Genomic DNA, 20,551 nt, shown 5'->3' with positions numbered 1-20,551 from the left:
AGAGAAGCAAGGAGAACACAGGAAGACTTGGGGATGGGAAAGGGTGAAATTGAGGATAATATGTTGGATGGCCTGGTCTTTCCAGTGAAGTGAGATATGAGACTGCTGAGGCTGTGGTTGGTGGACTGGGAGTAAAAATGATTGGGTACAGGCTCTGACTATGATTCACTCTCCCACCAACCATTTGAAAAAGATGACACTTTCCCTAAATTGGCATTTGGAAACCCTCAAATGAAATGCTGTAGTGATAGGGCCATAGTTACACTGGTGGTTCCTATAACAATAAAACATTACTTACTAAATAGCATAACTTTTCACAGCGTATTGGGCAATAAGCCATTTGTTCTGTAGTTTGAACTTTGATCCGCACATCTGAAACACCACCTGCAGGTGGCTGCTTCCCTGGGATTTCATTGTAGTATTCATGATCTGCTCTCTCTTCTGAAAGACCATCAATATGCACCTCCTCACTGTAAAGGAAAAAAAAAAAAGAAACCCTAAGAGGTTGGGCAGGAATTCAAGTGATGTAAAGGATGCAAAGGGAGTAGAACCAAGCAAATCATCCTGAAAACCTTTGCATTTGTGTTTTAAGTGTATAGCTGTGCTACGTGATAGCAAACATCTGGATGGAAGCAACCAGATGGTTGAGTTGTTTAGTTTTTGCAGACAAAGTGGAGTAAGCAAAAAAAAAAAAGTGCCAAGGGTGATGCTTTGTGTCTCTCCTCAGGGATAACTAATGATAATAATAATAAAAGCAATAATTAATAATAAACTCTCTAAATATAAGGCATTTTTGTCATAAAATGCAAAGGCTTTCTGGGTATCTCCAGCAGGCTTCAATTATTGCATTTTGGAAATGTTTTGCTCAAGGAAAATTTAGATATTGTTCTTTGGGTAGAAGACCTGTCCCAGTTTATTAAACTAAGATGGAAAAAGACTAAGAACACTATGGCTAGCTATCTTGTCTGCACAGATCCAGACAAATATATGGGACTCATAAGGAAATATTAGAACCATATGTAGTAAGTGGGTACATTTATATAAACATGCAATTGGTTTTAAAACTGAAACAGGGTAAAGAAGAAACAAATAGGCTTTTCTTTTAAATTAGAAGTAATAAAAATTTGTTATAAAAAAGAATATATCAAGACTATTTGGAACAAGCAAATTCTACTGACAACTCACAAAGTTTTGTTGAGTTCATTATACGTAAAACAAAATGATAGCACTAAGACCAATGTGCTATTCTGGAAAAATTCAGCATCAAGGCTTCTAGTAACGGTTCTCATTTGCTACCCTAGACTACCTCATTAAGGGACATCTCTAAGCCTAGTGTTTGCAAGCCAGAGGCTTTGCTTCATTCCATACATGGTGGAGTCTAAGAGACCTAAAAGAGTTCAGTTTTCATTCTGAACTTTCTGTGCTTTAGATAGTACAACGAGATCATTGGGTCATGTCGTGTTCCACCTGCTGCCACAATTTAGTGAAAGCTAATCTATTTATACTGCAAATTAGCAAGCAAGAAGTTCTATAGTAGACATTTGATTCTTATTATTTTGTTCTTGGTTCTTGTTTTTACATAAGAGATCTGGGGTTTAAAAAAATCCAAAGAACTTGTTGATGTTTATTATTTTATAATTGTATGTAATTCACAGCTTTCTGTTACACTAGAGAAACAGGGCTGATTGTTTATTACTTTTATTGTCTCCTGTAATCTTGTTACAAAACAAGAGGAGATATCTTTATAAATATGAATGGAAGAAAATAGAAAATGTCACTATAATTTTGTACTGAAACTGCACCTAATTATAAGAAAATAATTACTAATTTCCTTAGTCAATTTTAAAATATATTAATTTTTAAAATAGAAAACAAGTCAAATAATCACAGAACTCTTGGCTGACCTTTCACAAGAAGTATTCAAAGAAGGATTTTTCAAGTACTGTTTAAACCGGAGTTCAAAAGCCTGCCCAATAGTACTTATGACATCTTGGGCCATTCCATTGCGGCATTCTAATATGTGGCAGGCTGTGAGAAGAGATACAAAAAAAATTATAACAAATTTCCAATCAGGTAAGAGTATATAAAGTTAAAATACTTCCAGAATATTAATTGGTAATTGAACAAAAGGCAGCAATAGATTTACAGCTCTCTTCAGAGAGAAATAATGAGGAATACTTCATATTTCATATAAATCAATGAGAAAAATAATATTCAGTTTTATATCTAAAGATTTCCAAACACAAATTTTGGTCCCAAGACAGGTATTTTGGGCCCACATTTTAATCAAAATAGACTGTCATGACTAATGATATGACAAATATTTATATACTATCTCTTGAATTCAATGCAGGAGATCTTAACATAGTACCTGACAAGAAGATGTAATTTGAGGTCTCGTGTTTGTATTGCATATTTAAGAAGAAAAAAGATAACTTTCCAAACCTATTCCAAACATGGGGGATGAGTTGCTGGTAAAAAATAGGGGCTTTAGAATATCCCTTTCTCTAGTCACCCTTTTTGCCCTGGTATTGCTATTATTATAAAGCAGTGGTAAGTACAATCATGGCCATCTTTGAAATCCCACCAATGAATTTCTCTAATAAGCATTAAAATCAAAATCTGGTGATGCTATCATTACCAGAAGATATTAAAGCTCTTACTGGGTACCTTTCTGAGAAGCTTTTATTGGGAAGAGGCTAATTTTTACATGTAAAATAAATAAGGGGTGGAGGCATCTACCAGCATCTCAAAATTACATGAGTTAGAAAATCTGCTGCTATTATGTAAAAACAAGAGCTTGTGTTTACAGTACAGACTATAAATTTATCTCCCCACCACATATAACAACATTCTTGATTTGGCTGGAGTATGGTGTCAAATTTAGGGCCTTGAATATAAAAATATAATGGACTGAGTTTCATAACAATGACTTAGAGTCATTAGAATGATTTAAAGATTGAGTCAATAAATCTTATGAGGGGGCAAAAAAGAACTTTTGTATAGCCTGAAGAATTGAGGGATGAAGAAGACACTTGATATCAGTTTAATATACATAAGAATACTATTAAAAATGTCAGCTATGCTCTCAGAATAGTAAAGAAAAAATGTGATAAGTTTAATGGAGTGCATGGGAAATTAAATTAAATACCAGGAAAAGCATCTTGGGTCTCAGAATTTTTAAACCAACACTGGAAACAATTACCACAAGGGAAATATGAGGCAAGAAGAGATAACTGTCTTTGTGGAATGGTTTAATGGCATTAACTTGGAAGCAAGATTTTATGCCTTGTATTGTCTTGGAAAGGATATAACGTTTAATTAAAAGGCAACCCATTCCCATCTTACAGAATTCATAGAGCTGATAAACAGTAAATTATAGAACCTGTAACAGTGTTTCTTATACTGATATTGATAATCATCTCATGGAATCTCAGATATTCTCATTCCATAATTAATGTGACTTTTATTTAAGGGAATTATTTCTCTATAAACACTTTTGCAAGAATGTGTGCTTGTAAAACTCAGTTAAGAATACCTGTAAATACACAACCTTCTCACCAAAAGAAAACATTTGGTCTATATTTAGATTGCCATTTTATACTGTCCCTTTAGTTTTCTCTACAGCAGCTTGTCATAGTGACAACTCATAAGGGACTTACAAGGGACTTAAAAATACTTGTTGAATAAATACTTGTTTCCCTGAAACACATCTATATTTTTACTTTAAGAAATTAACTTGGATTTTATTGAAGTGAAATCTACCATGAATCTCCATAGTAAGGCATGTTTTTATAGTCATTGAATGAAAAATGATTGCTTGAGTCATTTTTTGGAAATATAGTCTTTCTTTCCTAGCCAGTGCTCATATACTAAGATCTACAAAGTACCCTTGGAGATATATCCTCCAGTTGAACCAAGAGAAGTCATGTTACATTCTACAAAAAGGTAATTCATTTTGTTTTTAATCTTATATGTTCATGATCCAATTAAAAATAAAATCAAAATCAGAAATTATATCAGAGAACAATTTTTGTAATTTTATTTTTTCTTAAGGTTGAAGATGTTAAGGGGTAAAGATGAGGAAATAATGAGAGAAAGAAGAGATTCAGTTGTAAATAAATAAGAAAAACAAAATTGCATTTCCAGTAAGAGAGCAAAGAGAATAAGGATATTTACAAGAATTCTGTGCAAAGACTCAGATCTGAGTTCAAGTTCCAATTATGCTACCATCTTTGTGACCCTGAACAAGCTACTTTGTGGCAAAGTCCTTGCTTACCAAGACAATGCACTGACTGATCTCTTTTTTTTAAATATTTTTTTTAGTTGTAGTTGGACACAATACCTTTATTTTGTTTATTTATTTTTATGTAGTGCTGAGGATCGAACCCAGTGCCTCACATGTGCTAGGCGAGTGCTCTGCTGCTGGGCCACAACCCCAGCCCCGTCAGCTGATCTTTGAAGTCCCTTTTTGCTTTATAAAAATCCTATCCTTTTTCTGTCATAGTAGCTTTTTTATGTTTTTTTAATACATAACAGTAGAATATATTTTGACATATTATACATATATGGAGTACAACTTCCCATATATCTGGTTGTACATGACGTGGAATTACATTGGTCATGTATTCATATATGAATATATATGAACATAGAAAAGTAATGTCTGATTCATTCTACTAACTTTCCTACTCCCAACTCCTCTCCTTTCCCTTCATTCCCTTTAGTCTAATCCAAAGTATTCCTATTTTTCCATACCCACCCTTACTGTGAGTTAGCATCCGAATATCAGAGTTTTCATTTGGGGAGATTGGCTTATTTCACTATGCATGATAGTCTCCAATTCCATCCATTTACCAGCAAATGCCATAATTTTATTTCTCTTTATGGCTGAGTAATATCCCATTGTGTACATAAACCACGTTTTCTTTATCCATTCATCTGTTGAAGGGTACCTAGGCTGGTTCCATAGTTTAGCTATTGTAAATTGAGCTACTATAAACATTGATGTGGCCATGTTACTACGGTACGCTGATTTTAAGTACTTTGGGTGTACACCAAGGAGTGCGATAACTGGGTCAAATGGTGGTTCCATTTCAAATTTTCTGAGAAATCTCCATACTGCTTTCCAGATGCACCAATTTACAGTCCCACCAGCAATGTATGAGGGTATCTTTTTCCCCACATCCTCAACAACATTTATTGTTACTTGTATTCTTGATAATTTCCATTCTGACTGGAGTGAGATTACATCTCAGTATGGTTTTCATTTTGCATTTCTCTAACCACTAGCCACTAGAAATGTTGAACACTTCCTTTGCTCATTTATTGACTAAGGTTTTTTTGTGTGTGTGCGTGTGTGTGTGTGTGTTAAATTTTTTGAGTTATTTATATATCTTAGAGATTAATGGTCTATCTGAGGTGCAGGTGGCAAAGATTTTTCTCCCATTCTGTAGGCTCTCTCTTCCCATACTTTGTTTCCTTTGCTTGTTGATTCTTGATTTTACTGCTTGTACTTTCTTGTTAAGAAAGTTGGTTCCTAAGTTAACATGATGAAGATTTGAGACTATTCTTTCTTCTATTAGGTGCAGGGTCTCTGGTCTAAAGCCTATGTCCTTGATCCACTTTGAGTTGAGTCTTGTGCAGGGTAAGAGATGGGGATTCAATTTCATTTTGCTACATATGGATTTCCATCTTTCCCAGCACCATTTGTTAAAGAGGCTATCTTTTCTACAGGAAAAGAAGAATTCAAAAACTATCCCTGTTTGCCAATGACATGATTCTGTACTTAGAAGACCCAAAAAACTCCACAAGAAAACTTCTAGAGCTCCGAAGTAAATTCAGAAAGGTAGCAGAATATAAAAATAACACCCATATATCAACTATTGTCCTATATATAAATGATGAATCAACTGAAAAAGAAATTAGGAAAATTAACCAATTCACAATAGCCTCAAATAAAAAAATAAAATATTTGGGAATCAAATCTAACAAAAGAGGTGAAAGACCTCTATAATAAAAACTATAGAATATTAAAGAAAGAAATTGAATAAGACCTTAAAAAATGGAAAGATCTCCCGTGTTCTTGGATAGGCAGAAATAATATTGTCAAAATGGCCATATTACCAAAAGAACTAGAAATATTTTTTTAATATTTATTTTTTAGTTGTCATTGGACACATTATCTTTATTTATTTATTTATTTATTTATTTATTTTTATGTGGTGCTGAGGATCGAACCTAAGACCCTGCACGTGCTAGACAAGCGCTCTACCGCTGAGCCACAATCCCAGCCCAAAGAGCTAGAAAGATTTAATGCAATTCTTACTAAAATTCCAATGATGTTCTTCATAGAAATAGAAAAAATACTCATTAAATTTATTTGGAAAAGTAAAAGACCCAGAATAGCCAAAGCAATCTTTAGAAGAAAAGTGAAGCAGGAAGCATCACAATACCAGATCTTAAATTATACTACAGGGCTGTAGTAACAAAAATGGCATGGTATTGGCACCAAAACAGACAGGTAGACTCATGGTACAGAATAGAAGGCACAGAGACAAAACCATATAAACACAATTGTCTCATACTAGACAAAGGCACCGTAAACATACATTGTCATAGTTCTTAAATCCACTGAGGACAAGGACGATGCATGTGGGCATACAGGAAGAATGAATAAACCAAACAGGCTGACCATCCTCTGTTATTTCTATCATATTTTCAAAATGATTTATTTATCTCAGCTTCTTTGATTCTGATACCTGGGCAGATTCTAAGAATATAATTTTTTTGTATTTCTTCAGATAACCCTGTTACTGGCATATTACTTTTTGAGGAGATTAACAGAAAAAAAAAAACCCAAACAGTGGTTCATGTTCCTTTACATAAAATAAGTGACAATGGACAAATAGACTGACTATCTGCAGATACTTTACTCAGTCTTACCTCCTTCAGGAAACACAAGTATTTCAATAATGATACTGTCACCACTCACAGATACTATTTATTTTTATATGGTGCGGAGGATGGAACCCAGTGCCTCACACATGCCAGGCAAGCGCTAAACCACTGAGCCACAACCCCAGCTCCTAGTCCAAGTTTTATTCAGGAGTAAGAGAAGGATTTATCCCAGGGAAGAGAACTAGCCATTTGGAGAATAAAATGGTTAGTTGGTTTCATTGGTACACCCTGAGTCTTGCTTTCAGCATGTGTGTGAAAACAGTCTTTTTAAAAATTGATCATGACTACATATAACCATAAAGTTCTAATAAAAGAAAAAAGAAAAAAACACATTAAAAAGTCTATTTCCTTGTAAAAAATCCATCTATTCTTTGTGACTCTTTAGGAAAGATATAGTGACTCTTGGTAATAGTAATAGTCAGCAGGTGACTGTCATTTAGCTTACTTTTTGGGAACATACCCAACTTGTAGAAGTAATTTTAGCATTTCAAAATGGCAAATCATATTGGTTGTCTTTTACCAAAATATTCTCTCATACTTCTATTCTTAAATTCATTTAAAGATAAATAAAGAAATGAACATAAAAATAAGATAAATAAAATTGGTCATGAACCAGTATAGGGTGGGTTTTGAATCACATAAATATGCCATTTCTCAGTATCTCCAAAAGCTTGGCTAAGAATTGCCCAACCTACAGCTAAAGGGAAGAAAGAAAGACAATATATAAAACTTCCCAATCCCCCTAAAGAGTGTGACTTTTGCCAGGCGCAGTGGAGCACGTCCAGGAGGCTGAGGTGGAGGATCATGAGTTCAAAGCCTGCTTCAGCATCTTAATGAGGCCCTAAGCAACTCTGCAAGACTCTGTCTCTAAATAAAATACAAAAATGGGCTGGGGATGTGGCTCGGTGGTTAAGCACCCCTGGCTTCAATTCCCTGTTACCAAAAAAAAAAAAAAAAGTGACTTTAGTGACATAACTTTGATAACTTTGGCATGAGATCTAAGCTTTGCTCTCCAGATCTCTAGATCTCAGATGCATATCTAGATTCTTTTCATCCCACTTTGATTCCAGGCAGACCCACAGTTCTACTATTTGGTATCAAGCATGATACTAAGATTTAAAAGATTCATCTTCTGTTGTTTTCATTTTCATATGGTTTCCTAACTGGGCAGTCATGAGCAAGAGGATGAGAACTGATTCTTATGGGACAACAGATCCTTCTTTGGTAGTTTTACTTGTTTTGGACAGAACAGTTATTTTGTTTTTGTTAGAAAATTCTAAATTCAAAAGTTTAGCTTCTTGGGTCATCCACCAGATGGTGCTGTGGGATTGCAACAGGGAGTACACACCTTAGGAAAAAGGAGCTCAAAGAAGCCGGCCTGCTGTCAGTTCATGGTTAAGGGATGTCACCAGTGCTATAGTGCATGTACTTCATAACTGCGACATAAATATAAATTAAGTCTCCATTTAATTGTTTTAAGTTTTGTTTAGTGTTTGTTTTTTTAACTTTCTTCAGAGACTCAGAACTATGGTCTTCCTATATCCATATAATTCTATAAACTGGGGCCTCTTACAGACTAAATCCAGAGAAAACATTCAAACCTTCTTGGACTGCTACACACTTGGAGTAGTATTAGAAGAATATGGATTTCCTCATTGACAGCAATTACAGAGGAAAGCTGTATTAGTCACTAGGTAAACTCAAAACATTCTTACTGGAAATTGCCTTTACAACAGAAAGGGCCTTTTATAAAATGAAGAGTTCACAAAAGGGTCCTAGCTAAGATGGGGGAAAAAATGACAATTGTCTGATTTGCATGCACTAATGTGAAAGGTGAATTAAGCACATGGGAGACAGTGGGAACATTGAGGATTACTAGCAGGATGCCTGGTCTCCTCTGCCCACCTCCACTTCCTGTCAGTCATACTCTCGGCCTCATCCCTGCCATCTGGCTCCTGGCTTCACTAGTCCACCAAAATTCTGCTTCCCAAGGTGAATTTAATTTCAGGACTGAATTGCATTTGCCATCTAAATTTCCCTAATGTCTTCTCTGGGAGAAACTTGCCATTCCTTGTTCTTGGGAAGCACTCATCTTCTGATTTCCTTCTCTTCTGCTCCTGACTACTCTGGAGCATCATACTATCTTTGACTTCTCCCATTCCCTAAAATTCTCAGCCTTCTTCTTTCTAGATTCCTTTTTTTTTTTTTTTTTTTAGATTCCTTCTTTGGTGATCTCATTAACTCTTATATTCTAGCTTTTACAAACCTGCACTGAAGGTGTTCTTTTTCTCTCTCCCTGGATCCCTCCCCTCTTTACCTTTTTTTCTTCCTCTGTCTCCCTACTCTCAAGACCCGCTCCTTGGGCTTCTCTTGTCTGCCATTTTTACCTAGATGGACCAAATTCACTAGGTAATTTTATAACATCATCTTTATGGTTTCATTATTTTTAATCAAGGATTTAGAACATTTTTTCTAATGTTTGTAATGTTCATTGTAAAATTTTTAGAAAATTTAAAAAGTACTAAAAAGAAATAAAAATTGCACAAAATCTTACTATCTACGGACAACCACTATTCATAATTTAGAATGTGTCTTTCAACCTTCACCCCAAAACTTACCTGGGGTCACACTAATCATACTGCTTCAGATCCTGCTTTCTGTACTTAATAGCATTAAGAATATTTTCCGCACATCATCCCTTACTCTTCAAAATAGTCTTAATTAATGCATAATAATACATGATATGGATCCAGCTGAATGATTTTCCATTTATAAATATTGAATTAATTTTATTTGTCCTGTTATATAAATAATATGACAATGATCTGTATTGCTTAATCTTTGTGCATGTCCTAATTACTTCCTCAGAAGTGACACTGTTGATTTGAACATGTCTTCATTGATGCAAACTGTCAAATTGCTCTGAAAAATGCTTGAATTTATACTTTTTATCAGCAGTGTTCAAATGTTAATTACTACTCACATTTTGCCTTTTTTTCAATGTTTGAAATTTGAAAATAAAATATGGTGTTAATTATAATTTATGTGTCTTTGATACTGAGACTAAATTTTTTTCCCCCCAAATGTTTCTTAGTGCCTTGTAATGTTCTTTTGCTCAGGATCTGGAATTGGTCCTTCCTCATATTGGCTGGTTACCTTGAGAAAATACCTTACTTTTCTCCATTCCAAGGTTGTTGTTTTTTTTTTCCTGTAAAAAAGGAATAGGCTGGGGATATAGCTCAGGTGGTAGAGTGCTTGCCTCACATGCCCAAGGCCTTGAGTTCAGAGCTAGCACCACACACACACAAAAAAAAAGTAATAGTGTTGTGACCTACCTTATTTATACTATTGTTGTTATGATTAAATGACTAAATGTGGACAAAATACTCTGAAAATGCCTGACATATGGTGAGTGTGCAATACATAGTAGCTATTTTATTTGCCCTATTTTTCCATTGTGTTGCTTGTCTTTTTCCTATTTTTGTTGAGAATTCCCATTTCTCTAGTGATACCACTCCAAATCATACAGCATAATAAAAATAGCTACAATTTATTACTTATTTACAATAAGTCAAACATTGAGATATTTGCATTGCAAACAATTCTCATGGAGTCCCTGAGAATATTTGATTTCTATTTCTACATCAACCTTCATGTCTAAATAATCATCAAAAACTTCAGCCTACAAATTTGGTCTAAACTTCCCTTCCCTAGATCCTTACATCTCACCCTCAACCTGCACAAAAACAAACTCAAAATGGATCAAAGATCAGTCAACAAATACATGAAAAAAAATGTTCAACGTCACTCGTAATTAGGGAAATGCAAATCAAAACTACTTAAATATTTCATCTCACTCTGGTCAGAATGGCAATTATCAAGAATATAAAGCAACAGTAAGTGTTGGTGAAGATGTGGGGAAAAAGGTGCACTCATACATTGCTGGTGGCACTGCAAATTGGTGCAACTACTCTGGAAAGCAGTATGGAGATTCCTTGGAAAACTTGGAATAGAAACACCATTTGACCCAGCCATCCCACTTCCTCGGTCTATACCCAAAGGACTTAAAATCAGCATACTATAGTGAAACAGTCATATCAATGTTCGCTATTATTCCCACTTTCACAATTAAAAAGTCGAGGTTTGAAGATGTGACAATCTGCCTAATATTATATAATGAAATGGTGGAAAAATTATTATTCTAACCCAGTCTTGCTTATCCCAACATTGATCTTATTTCATATATATATATATATATGCTAATGGCTGAAAGAAAAACTGAAAGCCCTGTTGGGGCTGTTTCTCAAAGCCCATAGATGACCTCACTCAAGAGTTCTCATGAATGCCTTCTCATAATCCACATGCCAGGATCCCTATAGATCCCTTTCATGCATCTCATCTCTGATATACTACTCAGGCTCCATGGGAGCTTTCTAAGTGAATGTGCTGCATGATTTTCTCTGCCTGTTTCACTTAAGCAAGAGAAGGGATCTGAAAGCACATGGATTCATTCTTCATGGCCATTATTCTCAGCAACCAACTATGACTCTTGATTGCCTCACCACTGTTACTTAAGAGCAATAACATGGTCCAGATAAATTCAGTGACTGGTGGCAAAGTTACTACACATCTATGTTTCCTGACATATTTTTTTTTCCTTTCATCCTGTTCTTTTCATGTTAGGAAAAGAGAAAAAAAAGCTTCTTGTTCAGAGGTCTTTCCAAATATAAATATAACAAGCCATTATTCTCTAGGCAGGATTAAAAGAAGTTGCTCTTTGCTGGAATCCTTTGCCATGCTGTTACTACACCATATTGTTCCTGTCTCTTCTGCCCACCCTTTGACCATTAACCATTCTTCATTATTTACCTTAGTGTGGTTTAATTAAAATGGAATGTTTTGTAGTTTTTTTTTCATCTATTTCTTTCCTCTTCACTTTGCCATGTTCTTTTGGCAAGCATTTACTGAACATCTACTGTGTGTCAAGCTCTGTATCAGCAGCTGATTCTCATTATTTCACTTCTGACAATCACAGTTACTTCCAAATGGATCTCCCTGCTTCAATTTTTTCCTTGAATTCTCCTAATTCAGCCTGTTGCCAAACCATTCTTTATAAAGCTTTGCTTTAACAAACAGCACATCTACCCATTTCTTCACAGAATTAAGTCACTATATATTAGCTCTTTTCTTTATGCCCTCTGGATACTTCTTAGACTTTGTTTTTTTTCTTCTTTCACATACATTCTGCAGTTTAGTATATTCTACTCATTTGCCCCCTAGCATGCCATATGTATTTCCACCACTGTGACTTAAGAGCTCTTTTAAAAAATTTCCAAATCCTATTCCATATTCACTTACTAAGTGGTTTGGAGCAAACTCCATTCCTGGGGTGGCAAAGGTTCCTTAACTAATAGGTTTTAGTTAAGGAGGAGAACTGACCTAATCTCATCTCTAAGAGGAGGCTAAATGTCCTAGAGTTAGGAATGAGAAACAATGCTAACCACATCTGTCCAGCAATGTCCAACTACATGAGGAACTTCAGGCCCTTAAACTACAGTATGGCTGGATAATGAGTTTCTTAAGCAACCTCGCTAAAGTCCCAGGATGAGAGATCCAATCAACTCTTCCATTCGCTCAATCAACAAAACAGTTTTTGTGCATCACCTGTGTACTAGGCATTGTGATGAGTACTTGGGAACAAGAATGAGTAAGAGAAATAGATTTCTGCCCTCATAGGAATTTTAGCCTCATAGCATATAAACAAGTGCCATGAGTAAATAAGATAATAAAAATATGGGTGTTAAGAAGAGAAATAAATTGTTATAATGCACCAGAGTAAGATGTGCTACTGGAAGTAGGAGGTACTATCAGTCAAAGGTCTCTTTATGAAAAATAAAAGTGACATTCCAGACTCCTGAATAGCAAGTACACAGGCTCAATACACATGCACATATACACACATGCACTTACACACACACACACACACACACACACACACACACACATCAACACCAATGCAGGCTGATAACTTCAGTGGCTTGGGTCTTATGTGTATTTTACTTGCCCACTGGGGACATGCATCCAGCTCATGCAATCATAACCAAAACAGCTTCCCTTTTGAGTATACACATAGTTTATGGTTTTAGTTATAGTTAAAATTTTTAGTTTGTGGATCTCTCAGTGACAAAGATTTAAATCCTACCTACATATTTTTTTCTACTTTGCTAGCAAAGTTATTTATTTCCAACTTAAATACATAATATTTCTAAAATACAATATAGCACTCTAGTGATACTCATAACTCTGCATTTTAAAAATAACTGCCTTTTACTTTTTAAAGATGGTATATAACAGCTCTCAACAAAATCTAGAAAATGCTTTCCTTACCTCGTTGATTAACTGGGTCTTTAGCTACATAGGCAACATAGTCTGTAGTATCCTATAAAAAAGGGGGGGGAAGATTACATTTTAATGGGAAACATTTTTTTTAAGAAATAAATTTTTTATTTTAGAGAAAAATAGATATAATAGCCTATTATTGTATAGATTATAGATTGATTTTAGGCATGTACTGTATGTGGAAAGGAAAAGAATATTGGACAATATAAGCAATTTGACATATTTATACAACATGAAGAAAAATGGACAAAATATATTCAAAGAAAAAAAGCTATTAAATTGTATGTCCTCTTCTATATCATGTGAAGAACACCATGACAGTTTTTCTACTTTATTTAAATGATATGCTGCATACATATATTTGAAGTGCCTGCACATCTAGATATAACTGCATCTGGACTCAACTTTTAGCTCATTGTTTATGGTTACATAAGGCCCATCATTAAACTTCAAAGTTCAACAGTGAAAAAAAAAAGGATTACATTTTAAGTTAATGAATTGTACCATCAAAAGATAAAGAGTACATTTAGGACATGATACTGAAGCAAGCACTTAAATATGAATGTTTTTATTTCAAGAAAAAAAAAGCATTGCAGGATGGACTACAATATATACTACACAATTTAACAATTATGGAGCCCATATTCTCTGTCCCTTGGGGAAAGAACTTGAAGATTAAAAATTTAGAGGCAGATTATGTCATTAAGAATAAAAAAAGAATTCAGATAGGTGCTATGTTAGGACATATTCATTGAAAATATCTGGGTGCTATAACTCCTATGTTGAAAATTGAAATATTAGGGATTATTCAATCACAAAGGTGTCATAAATGAGGATGTAGCATTGTGATTTCTCTGTTGTCCAAATAGATATGAAGCACATCAGAAAATAAACAGATTAAAAGACATGTTGAGTTTTGTGTCTGTTAGCTTGCATGTATGCAGTGCAAGCTAACTTAAGGAATAATAAAACAAAAATACAATATATTTATTTGATCAGTACATAGACAAAAATCTTTTTTAAAAAAAGAGAACGCATGAAAAACTTAAGTTCAAAAAGACATGTGCTACCAACTGTAAAAATAAACACACAGAAAAAGCTACTTCACAATTCCAGCTTTTACTGAAAACAGTAACCTGATGAATGGTAAGATTTTAATAATTAAAGATGCTTTTTGTTATCTCTATTCTTGGAAAAAAAATACGTACAATGCCCTTTGCAGATTAAAAGTATGACTCTCTAGAGGAAAGATGCAATCAACTGGCAGGAAATAAAAATCCATGTTTGTAATGCCCTCAAGGACAATCACTTAATAACTCACAGTAATTCATACAGGAAGTAGATAGCAGGGTCAGCATAACTCGTCTTGGGTTATTTTTAAAAATAACATACACCTAAATAAATTTCTCATGCAAAAAGAAAAAAAAGATTTGAAATATATTCTAAGTAAATGAGGTTGTATATATGAACTTTGTTTTATATTAACTTAGAAGAATAAAAACTGCTGAAGACACTCTCATTAAGTTGAAGAAGTGGCACGATGCCAGCAATGTTGTCTGGTGCAATTGATGGGAAAGAGGTCATGGGACCTCTCCAGACCTCAGTTTTCCTCATCTTCAAAACAGTCCTCAACATTCTAAGAACTTTAAAATCCTGTGAGCAAACATCTAGGAGAATTTGAAGAATGTTCAAAAGAATAACACAAATAGCACAGAAAATATTTTAAAATGGTGTATTTAATTTTTGTATTTAACTTTTGAGTCACTGGTAGCCAAAGCGAAGAAGAGTAATTCTGAATATTTTTTAATGGATTAAATGTAGAAAGCACATAAGGCTTAGAAGCATTTCCATTCAGAGCTGATAGAAGGAAAATAAACATTTTTTTAGAGGACAGAAAATATAAGAGTGAACAAAGGCCACAGGCAAGGAAGAATACTCAGTATTTTTGAAACTTGGAGAAAATCTGGTAGAAAGAAAATGGCTATGTTAGACCACAGGGACTTATAACTCAGCTTCCTACCTCTTGGACCCAGTTAGCTCTGAGAATCCTAAAACAATTATGGACATGTGTCAGTAATAGTTACCTTGTGACTATGTGCCAGGCACTGTGCTAGCATTTTACGTATCATTTCACTGAAGTTTTGCAACACTGTGAGGCAATAGGGATCATTCCCAATCTTACGGCCAAGGACCCTGAACCTTAGGTTAAATAAATCAAGTAACCTGATTCCAACACCTAGCACTACACCACACTGAGACATAAGGGTAAAACTTCAGTGGGGGTTTGTTAGTGCTGATGCTTAGGATGGATCCATATTACTATTTAAATCTGAATCAATAAGCTTTCTCTACAGCCACAGAGAGCATAAGGATTCCACTCAATTCAACAGGTACATGTTTTTTCACAGTGTGCTAGAGATTTTTTGCTGTTTGTTTTTGGTTCAGACAGTGCTTTGGTGAATTTAAAGAAGTAAAGAAGGGCTGGGGTTGTGGCTGAGTGGTAGAGCACTTGCCCAGCATATGTAAGGCACTGGGTTTAATTCTCAGTACCACATATAAATAAATAAATAAATTTAAGATCCATAAATAACTAAAAAATATACTTAAAAAAAGAACTAAAAAACAAAGGCACATAAAGAATAGATGAAAAGCCTTAAGATTCTGGAGAACAAGAACAGAAATCATGCAGGGCACACCTGAGTATAAATGAGGGTTTACACACTAATCCTAAAATGACAGCAACCCTTAAAACTTAAAAAGGGTATATTAGAGCAAACACTAATAGTTATTTTTCACATTACACTTACAGAACACAAGACACAAGAAAAGTATGAGTTCCTTCATGGATGACCAAGCTATAATAGGTAAAAGAAAGGAGCTCATGCTGGTGGTTTTCAGTTTGGATTCACTGAGCCATCTCTGTTGTACAACCCTTCATGTCACTCCTGAGGATAGATTAAAAAAAGGCTGGGTAAATCAAAGTCCAAAGCTACTTCTGGGCTCACATAGCAGCTGTGAAGCACCAGCCATCTTGCATGCCCTCTGTTTGCTAATAATTAGCCACCCATGGCGTCTGGCAGGGTGGTGGGGGGAGCTCTTAAAATTTGGTTCATTTATATTTGGTATCATCATGGAATTAATATAGTCATTTGAAAATAAATGCACCCAAAAGTAAGGAAGCAGTGAAGCCTAAAAGGAAAAATTGCATATCTAAAAAAATAATAAACAAATAAATAATAATCTTATAAAGGCTGTTTTTCTTTTATATGCTTCAAAGAAATTCGAAGGCAGATTGTCTTGGTTTATATGCTTAAATACTTTTGAGTCACTGGTAGCCAAAGCGAAGAAGAGTAATTCTGAATATTTTTTAATGGATTAATTTAAATGGCACTTAGCTATATACTTTACACAAAAGAACGTTACATAAACAATGAAGTGGAAGAACCTGCTCAAATACTTCAGTAACCAGTAAATCAATCAATGATCTACCTACAGTAACTTCCAGACTTTACATATCTATCACAGAGTTTAAACAAATTCAAAATATTGCAGTGATAACATCTGACAGATTTAGGTATTGTTTTATTTATTTATTTTTTAAAGAGAGAGTGATAGAGGGAGAGAGAGAGAGAGAGAGAATTTTTAATATTTATTTATTTTTTTTTTAGTTATCGGCAGACACAACATCTTTGTTTGTATGTGGTGCTGAGGATCGAACCCGGGCCGCACGCATGCCAGGCGAGCACGCTACCGCTTGAGCCACATCCCCTGCCCTGTTTTATTTTTTAACTATCCTTTCATAGCTATCTTGGGTTTCCAGGTTATATGGCTCATCATATATGACTCTAAGTTTTATTCCTCAGTTAAAAGCAAGAAACTGAGCTGGCACCTGTGTGTAATCCCAGCAGCTCAGGAGGCTGAGGCAGGAGGATAACCAGTTCAAACCCAGCCTCAGCAACTTATCGAGGCCCAAAGCAACTTAGCAAGACTGTCTCAAAACAAATAAAAAGAGCTTGGGATATGGCTCAGTGGTTAAGTGCCCCTGGCTTCAATCTCTGGTTTAAATAAAAAGAGAGGGGTAAGAAACTGAATGGAATGGATAAATAAAAATGAGCATTTAATTGGCTCATTTCTCAACGATATAATATTTAATAATACTATATTCTTACTCACCCAGAATGTATTATCTCCTCTGCAAAGTATTTGTTGTCTATTTGTGTTCTCCATTAGTTTTCTGGATGTTATCAATGTTCATTATTTAAGTAATACTTTTCCCTGTTTTAACCTTCCAAATGTTTACAGGTACAAGAAAATGGCCAATAATATCACAGGGGAGCAAATTTATTCTTCTGTTCTCTCAGTTTAAACATTTGTTTAAAGGTTTGTTCCTTGTTCAGTCACATACTCCATAACTTCAATGCCCCTATTCAAAGACTCCAGGTCCAGTAACAGTGCAAGAGGGAGTGAAGGAATGACACTCCAATCCACAAAGTAGGCTTGGAGAGAGAATTAAGCATAATTTGTAGGAAATGAGCCCCACATTGGTGTTTTTTTTTTTTTTTGTGTGTGTGTGTGTGTGTGTGTGTGGTGCTAGGGATTGAACCCAGGGCCTTGTGCATGTGAGGCAAGCACTCTACCAACTGAGCTATATCCCCAGCCCCACATGGTTTCTTGATAGAACATAATTATAAGTTCTCTGACCAGCTAAGGTTTTTCTCCATGGGTTTTTGCAAAACCATTCTAGATTAAGCCTTAGTTGATGGCCAGGATGGCAAATAGGCTTCACATATACCAAGTCCAGTTAATTAATAGCCTGCCTAGAACTTTGTGTTGAGAAGAATTCTGAGAGCGGATTGACAACACAAATAGACATACTTGCTTTTCATAGTCTTGGATGCTATCAACAAGAAGCTTACCAGATGACAACTTCATGGCTAATAACACAATGAAGTACTGTTAGCTCATCTACTAATCCAAATATTTTTATATTCTGTAACAGAAAATATTTTGCCCAAGCCAAATTTGTATTACTTGTTACATGTAGCTATTCAAAATATAATAAGATATTTGGAAAAGACATATAGTGACTGATAGGCTTTACAAGAAAGTTTTTTTAACTTGTAAAAATAACTTATGAAGCCATACTTACAGGATCCCCTCCAGAAGCAAATGAAATTGATTGCATATGATGATTTGCAATAATCTGAAAAACATAAACAAACATATATAATACTATAAATTATTATTCCTAGTTATGTATGTCTTACAGTAATGGACATACATGTATCCATTTTGTTTTTACCTTCTTAGCATTCCTTTGGAAACCACCCCACCATATTGCATAATAATCCATTTTTTATTGCTTTTTGGTACTGGGAATTGAACTCAAGACCTTGCATATGCTAAACACATGTTCTGCCACTGAACCACACAACCCCTCTCCCAAATAATCTGATTCAAACCATTAGAGTCAGGTGGTTTTGACATGCCCATCTCACTGCCCCTCCCTACCTAAATGAACAAAATTCAGGTATATCCAATCAGATATAGCAAAACCAATCAATGTTTTCTGGAAGGAACTGAGATGGATGATAAGAGAAAATGCGTCTCTCTCTACCATTAAGGACAGTGTAAGCCCAAAGTTTCTGGGGATCATCTTTTGCTGCCACATGGGAAAAGTCTGCTGGAGTCCAAAGTTTCCATCTGGAGAAAATCAGAGATAGAAAAAAGTCTGGTGGAAACATTTGTTCCATCACTTTAACCAATATATTTTCTCCCTTTAATTTATATTTTTGTTTCTATTTATTGTTTTTTGCATAGTTTGAATTTGGTTTCAGTCATTTACCATCAAGTGGATATGCACTAAGAACATTAAGACTGCCAGTAAGTCAAGTAAGACTCAACATGTAAACTGCATTAATTAGTCAAGAAGATTGTCTCTTTTACTTGAGATTCTAGTTTGTTTGCTGGTTTGGCAATCATAGTATAATAAATAACCAATTTGCAGAGATTATTTGTTATACAGGTTTAAAGTTTCATTAAAATACCAACTATACACTATTGACTAATCCTGTTTCAGAACTGAGTGACAGAATTAAAATTACATATATATGACCAATCAATTCTACTCCTACACATATATCCCAGAATTGAGTAAATATGTACAACAAAAGATAACCTCAAGAAAGATAATACATTCCCTGTTTAAAATAACTCTGAACTGGAAAAAATTCCAATGACGACCCCTATGATATTCAAACAACAGACTACTATTTAGCAATGATGTGTTTGTTAAACAAAAGAAGCCAAACACAAAGAATATATGCTGCATGATATAATTTATTTAAGTTCAAAACCAGGCAAAATTATCTTATTGTGTTTGCAGTCAGGACAGCGGCTATTTCTGAAGCACAGGAAGGGGGTAAAGTGATTTTACTGTGATGGTACAAATGATCTGGGTAGTGATTACACACATATGTTCATTTTGTGATAAATTCCATACATTATTTATTTGCTTTTCTATATATTTAAGTAAAACAAAATATTTGTTCTACATTAATATTTCTCTTATCAGCCATCTCAGTTCCTTCCAGAAATATACAATATACAAAGATCAATGTCATTATCATGTATCAACAATAGTTGATTAGACACTGTATCCACGGGGCAAAATGGGAGGAACATTTTAAAAAGGTATACTTAAGTATTAAACTAATAAGATTCTTGTAAATCTTTTTAGAAACTCTATTAAGAGTATAAGATTTGAATAAGTAGAAAGATACATATCACCTTATGGATGAAAAGATAACAAAGGTCAATTTTCTTCCCTTTAATTAAGCTATAAATTCCATCTAATTCTAATAAAAATGCTACCAATGTCATTAATAGAACTTCTCAAGCCTCTTCTAAATTAATATGGAAGAATAAATGTGGAAAAACAGCTAAATCAATTTTAAAATAATAAGTACACAAATTTTCCCTCATCAGATAGCAGATATAGTATAAAAAGACATACTCAGGCTGCTTCTAATATTCAAAGGAAGAATAAATGTGCAAGAAGAGCTAAGGCAATTTTTTAAAGAACAAAAACAAGATTATCCTTATCAGAAAGCAAGACTGCATTGCTGACGTATAAAAGTCAGGAAGAAAAAGAAAAAAACTTAAATTTGATTACATAAAGATTAAATTTAAA

General features: G+C 34.5%; 1 protein-coding gene across 1 annotated transcript in view; it reads right to left on the bottom strand.

The window, feature by feature from the left end:
• The window catches only part of SHC4 (SHC adaptor protein 4), a 130,957-nt gene that overhangs the window by 32,519 nt on the left and 77,887 nt on the right, over nt 1-20,551 (bottom strand). Inside the window, exons 5-8 of the mRNA XM_081293224.1 lie at nt 18,509-18,562; nt 13,348-13,399; nt 1,905-2,028; nt 299-470 (exon numbers count right to left, since the gene is read on the bottom strand). Coding sequence (XP_081149350.1) covers nt 299-470; nt 1,905-2,028; nt 13,348-13,399; nt 18,509-18,562 — 402 coding nt within the window. The remainder of the gene's footprint in view (nt 1-298; nt 471-1,904; nt 2,029-13,347; nt 13,400-18,508; nt 18,563-20,551) is intronic.

This window comes from Spermophilus citellus, assembly GCF_964194105.1.
Source record: "Spermophilus citellus genome assembly, chromosome: 4".
In the NCBI taxonomy this organism is placed as follows: domain Eukaryota; kingdom Metazoa; phylum Chordata; class Mammalia; order Rodentia; family Sciuridae; genus Spermophilus; species Spermophilus citellus.
This window is presented reverse-complemented; position numbering and strand designations above follow the sequence as displayed.